This window comes from Echinops telfairi, unplaced genomic scaffold (assembly GCF_000313985.2).
Source record: "Echinops telfairi isolate 266 unplaced genomic scaffold, ASM31398v2 ScPeMD7_655;HRSCAF=1070, whole genome shotgun sequence".
NCBI lineage: Eukaryota > Metazoa > Chordata > Mammalia > Afrosoricida > Tenrecidae > Echinops > Echinops telfairi.
The window spans coordinates 28782237-28788296 of record NW_022104553.1 but is presented as its reverse complement, the minus strand read 5'-3'; the positions used below and the strand labels follow the sequence as shown (position 1 = coordinate 28788296).

Below are 6060 nucleotides of genomic sequence, written 5' to 3'. Positions count from 1 at the left end.
CTCTCAGTCATTGTGTATGGAGCCCTCTTGTCTATTTCAGCCTCGGCACTGGTGGCCGCCACCTGACATACTGTCCTTCACAAGGAAACTCACCTGTCCCCTTAATCCAGGCCCTCGATTCCCTGACGGGACCTCTGCCGTTCTCCTGTGTGCACAGGTCTAGCCCTCAGGGCATTCGGGTGTCAGGGAGGTGATGGGCAGTCACCAAGAAGGGATGTTGGGGTCACTCATGGTGGGCATGAGCCAGAGTTCAGGACCCAGCAATGTCCTGACAGGTACTTCCAAGTCCTCCAGAGCCCACTGTCAGCCCTGCTGCAAACAGAGCTGATCCTTTTGCTGAAGAGGAAAGCTCACCGCCACAGGCTCTGCTGACCCTGCCCAAGTGTTGTCTGTCTTCCGGTGATGTTGTGCTGGTGCGTCTTTGAGCTAGTTCCGAGTCAAAGTAACCCTGTGCATGCAGAAGAAACCCCGTCGCATCCTGCACCATGCTCACTTTGTTCAATGGCTGAGCCCATGGCGCCAGCCACTGAGTCAAGGCAGCTCTTTGAGGTCTACCTCTTTTCACTCCCCGCCCCACCCCCTCCATTTGACCAAGAATTGTCCTTCTGCTGGCACTGGCCTCTCCTGAAAACATGTCCTAAGCATTTGAGACCATGTCTCGGAATCTGAGCCATGAAGGGGCACTCCGGCCACTGCAACTTCCAAGCCAGATCTGCTTGTACTGGGAGCAGTGCATGGAACTTTCCATCTTCTTCTCCAGCCCCCAGATGCCTCAGACTCCCTTATTCAAGGTGCAATTTTGAGGTGCTTATGAGTAACACCCTTGCTTTGCAATTCTCTAAAGAAGCATCAGTCGAGATCAAAACCAGATTGCATTAGGTCATCTGCCACACAAGACCTCTTTGCAGCATGGGGAGACACAGAACAAAGAGGATCCGTCTCCTCATTTTGTGACCATGGGATCTCTTTCTTTGGGAAGACTCCCCTGAAGATCCATGTTCATTCTTCCCTGAGTACCCACAGGAAATATCATCCCTACGGTACTCTGATTGCCTGGAAGACTTAAATGGGGAGCTGACGTAAGGGGTCTACACTTACAGGAAAGAGTGGGATTCACAAGAGCAGGACTGAACCAGGAGCATGCACAGCTCTCCTCATGCTGCCCTGCAAATCCTGGGCAAAGGCGGCCTCCACTGGTCTGAGCTACTAAGAATAAAAGGAAACAAAAAGGCAATAGCATTCCTTGGCCACATCCTTTGCAACACCCTGCAGGGCTGAGTGTTGTACCCACAGGGAGGCTGAGGGCCTGCTCCCGCCTCAGGGAGTCTCCCTGCCCTGAGACGCAGGCCTCTCTGAGTGCAACATGGGGAGACTTTCTCATGCCTAACTTCTGAGCCCAGGCCCTGCCTTTGGAACCACAAGCCATCCCCCCTCATGGAGCTCCCTAAACACAGAGCTCTCGTCTCTGAGCCCTGGCCAAGGCTTTGGGGCTGCTGAGGTCAACTAAGCCCTGGGACCCTGTCCTCCACCCTGCAGGTGGGGTCTCATGCTAGTTTCAAGGGCTTTTGTCACAACCCACCCAGCAGAGTAGACAACCCACCCGAGAGACTATCGGAAGACTCCTTGCCAAGGCCAAGGCCCTGCTGCTGTTGCTCTGCCTGTGACCACAAGGGAAGAGAAACTGACTAGGGTCCCTCACAGTCACCACATCTTCCTCACTCCCATCCTCACCCACCCACAGAGGGAAATCTGATCCCCGCAGACTTGGTCCTGCCCTGCTCCTGGGCTCAGGCCCAGCCTGTCAGCACCGTAGATGGCCCTCCACACACGCACACTCGGGTGCCCAATGGAGCAGGTGACCTCGGTGTTCATGGAGGGTCTCCTGCCTGGAATGGGAAAAGACCCTTCCTCACAACCCACATCTGAATACTCACCCCCTGACTCTCTCCCCAATCTATATGTCCCACCTTCAGCCTTTTTCATCTCTTGTGGACACCGCAGCCATCTCCTGAAATTTGGATGACCTCTGTCATCATAGTGTGAGGTCTACTTCTGGGTCTCCTTCACGTCAGGCCTGGGATGGAAATTAGCATGTGCCACCTTCATACAAATCCATTTGAACATTGATCTCTGAACAGCATGCACATCCTCTGACTAGAATCTCATTTCTCAGAACTGTGAGCTCTTTTACGGCTGGACTGTGACTGTGACTGTGCTGTGTGGGCTGAGACAAACGATGAGTGCACAGCCCAGCATACACTGCTTCAGGCACATGTGCTCCCCGGGTGGGATGAACACCCACATGTGGGACAGACAAGTGCATGAGGATGCTCATTGCAAAGCCCCTGGTGAATATGAACACTGGAGAAAGCCTCTCACTGAGCCCCCAGGGTGAATAAAGCATCGCAGTTGTGTAAGTCTGGGTAGACTAGAGAAACATATTCACAGAGACTCAAATGAGAATAAGAAAGAGAAAATGAATATTGAGAAAGCATCCCAGCCCAATCCAGATCAAGTCCATGTCTGATACCAATGTATAAAGTCCTCTTGTGACTCACGAAACACATGCAATGACTCTGATTGTAGGAAGACGACAGGCCAGTGGGTTGGAAGTCTTCTGGATCCAGTGGTGGCAGGGGTTACTACATGGCTTCTCTGGCTCCAGAGCTCTGGTTGCATCAGGGTGGGTCCATGTGCCTTCTCCAGCTCCCATGGTGCAGCACCATGTGCCTTGTCAGTAGGGCGTCATCACAGGTGGTGCGCAGAGAGAGATAGAGTCTGTCTCCCACCTCCAAGGAGGACGTCCAGGAGTTCCCAGAATTCTCAGGACTCATGGCCACATGGAGGCCTCACTGGTTCTATCTTGATTGACAGGTCAGACTTCACCCCTTCACTCATAATCCTCTCAGATTGACACCAGGTTCTGTAAGGACCACTGCGGTGCAGCCCTGAAATAAGGGAGGCCTGCTGGGGCCTGGGCAGGAGCACATGCTCCTGAATTGACGAGGGCACCTGCCTGCCAGACACACCTCTCCCTGGGAGACCAGGTCTAAGGAAGCAGTGCCGGTCAGCACTGCCCCAGCCGTACACAAATGAAGGAAACTCTACTGACGGAGTGCCACCAACCCTCCAACTGGAGATGTCCTACAAGTGGAACTGGACCAGGGCCTGCCCTCGGATCTGCACATGCTGGTGAGTCTGCGTGTTGACAACAGCAGGGATGCCCCGTGTGACCATCTTTAAAACCCAGGACGTGCCTGAGGACCTCAGAGCCCACCACTATCTCCCCCATCCCCTCCACCACTGAGTCTCCTGGGAAAGCAGCCCTTCGGCCCTTCCTGGCCACACACACAGAGATGTGCCTTCCTGCCCCTTCCATATCAGGCGGGGCTAGACGGGAGTTCTGTCTGCCTTCCTTTCTGAAAGAGCACCTACTGTGTAGAGACCTGTGATGGGCAGAAGGCCCCTGGCCCTCGGAGGAAGCACCATGCAGAGGACACGGGGAGGATGGAAGAGCATCACGTGGAGTAAGAATCTGTCGGGTTCTTTTAAATGCTTAATTTTACGTTATGTGAACTATTTTATATTATGTCACTAAAAATCCAACCTTCTGGGCAAAGGCACGTTTCCCTCTACACTTTGCTAATTGTACACCAGAGGGCGAGACAGCTACTCTGAGCCTGGAGCTTGCTGGCCACGCCCCTCTGACAGAGGCCTGCTGACCAACCCCCACCCCGCCCAGTGTGGTCCACAGTCCTGCAGAGTCTGAATCTCAGGAGCATCCCCTCAGGCCTCAGGCCTCCTCACACTCCAGCTCTCCCCACGCCCCAGGCCCCCCTGGACTTTGTCAGCTCCTTCATGGGTCCACGCCCTGACCACCTGCAGGCCGTTCCTCCTGCCCCAGGCTCCCCCCACCACACACCCTGTCCTTCAATAAGAAGCATTCCCTCATACTATTGGCTCAGCCCAAAATTCACTTCGTAGAGGAACTCTGCCATCCCACATCAGCTCAGACACAGGGATCCATGCCCTGCCACGCCTCTCTCCATTACAGTTATTTTGTTCCCTCCAAAGACACCTATCGTGCACACTGTAGCATCCCAGGGCCTAGCCGAGACCTGACCCATAACAGATGCTCAAGAACTACTCATTTCTAGTGAGAGGAGACAGTACCCAATATCTGACTCCTGGGAGTGGGGGAGCATTCTGTGTAGAGATAGGGCACCTGTATCTGTATGAGAGGAGGCCAGTGAGTGCCCAAGGGTGCCTCAGTGACTTGGGCCTTCATCCACATGGAGCTAGGAGGGACATTGGGGGCCTCCTAATCATGACAGGCCAGAACCCGATTGGTCCAGGAGACTGACCGACATCCTCTCCCCACAATCTCTAATTTGTGAGACTACACACTTCCCTGGAGGCCTGTCCTGGGGGCCTGTCCTTCCTCTTTTCCCAGAGCCCTGACCTGACACTAAGCTTTAGACCCAAAGTCCCTGAGTGGGCTCCCACCAGGGAGTACTGAGGTCCCTCCTGACCTGAGTAAAGCAGGATGCAGTTCCTCAGTCCCAGAGGATCTGCTCTGTGGAAACACCTGATTCTCGTTCCTTGAACTAACTCTACTGCCCCCAGATTTGGGGTGAGGGAGACCCCCCTCCACCCCGTGCAAGGTGAAGGCAGGATTGCATGGGATGTGTCTCTGCTTTCAGCTCAGAGAACTGAGAGCCCACTGGGACCTCGCCTCCCGTAACAGGAAGCTGACAGGATCCCAGTCCCAAGTGGGGACTGCTCCAGGGCCTGGGCCCTAGGGGGACGACTTGAGTGGATGACAGGCTGAGAGATGGCCTTGAGGCAGGGGCAAATGACCTGATAGACATGTAATCACACGCTTCCTTGTGCTCACCTGTATCTTCCATGTGGTGAGAAGTTGCCAACCTGTTCCCTCCAGGAGAGAAAGCAAGAACAGTTCAGCCCTTGACTTGGCGTTTGGGTGGTCCGATGTGCCTTACTGCCAAGCCCCGGTGCAGTCATGGGGGCAACACAGGACACGGGGGACCAGACTCCTGGGTCAATTTCCAGTCCTGCCGTCTCAAACACCTCTCCGGGCTCCTTCCTGAAAATCTTGGGGGCAGAAAGCTCGTCCTGGGCAGTACAGCCACCGAGGAGAACAGTCTTCTCGACCCTGGAGCCAGGGTCCCCTGGACAACTCACATCCTCTCCTTGGACTGCAGAACAGCCTGCAGACCCACAGGGAACAGGACCTGACGTTGACTCACAGTTTGTCTCATCCAGGGTCAGGATCAAGGTCAGCATGCCTGGTATAGCCCCAGAGATTGACCGCAGGTCTCCTCGGGTCATCCAGGGAGACCGAACACAGGAAACAAATGATTTCCCCTGAGACATACTCCTGGCTGTTGGCTTAGGTGGAGGTGGAGAATGATTTCCATCTTTGCTCCCAATAGACCCAGAGGGGCCCTCCTGCATGTAGGCTTGTGTGGCCCTCCTGAGACGTGGGAGACTTGTGTTGTAGGTGGTGCCAGTGCAGATGCCCACTGTCTCCCTGGGCCCACCCATGGGAAAGACAAAGGTGTCATAGGACAGTCACCTGGGAAGAAGAGAGAGGCTGCCCAGGCAGTCAGAGAGAATACACACGGACTCTAAGACACCACTCAGCCAACAGGTCCCAGAGAGAGGGCCTGCCTGAAACATTGTGCTGGGGACATGTGGTCCCCAACCCCCAGCCTCCCAGCACCAGTCTTCTCTCCTGAGGAACCCCCTGCTACCCCCCTGGGAACAGTAACTCCCTCCTGGACACTCAGATTCTGTGACTGTATCTCTGATGGAGACCAGGCTGATGGCACAGACAGAGGAAGTTAGTCCCTCTCACCAGTCATCTTTTAGCTTCACCTCTTTAACCATCTGTAATGTTCTGGCAAGGGCTCCTAGTGGTGGTGGTGCAGGTGGTGGATGTGGTGTTGGTGGTGGTGGAGGTGGAGGTGGAGGTGTAGGAGGTGGTGGAGGTGGTGGTGGTCGTGGTGGAGGTGGAGGTGGAGGTGGAGGTGGAGG

The 6060-nt window shown here is 54.9% G+C and overlaps 1 protein-coding gene across 1 annotated transcript in view; it reads left to right on the top strand.

Moving 5' to 3' along the window:
• The first annotated feature begins 3266 nt into the window (after positions 1-3266).
• Positions 3267-6060, top strand: part of LOC123521920 (carcinoembryonic antigen-related cell adhesion molecule 3-like) — a 17573-nt gene continuing 14779 nt past the window's right edge. The window contains exon 1 of the mRNA XM_045292273.1: positions 3267-3527. Coding sequence (XP_045148208.1) covers positions 3452-3527 — 76 coding nt within the window. The 5' untranslated portion in view covers positions 3267-3451. The remainder of the gene's footprint in view (positions 3528-6060) is intronic.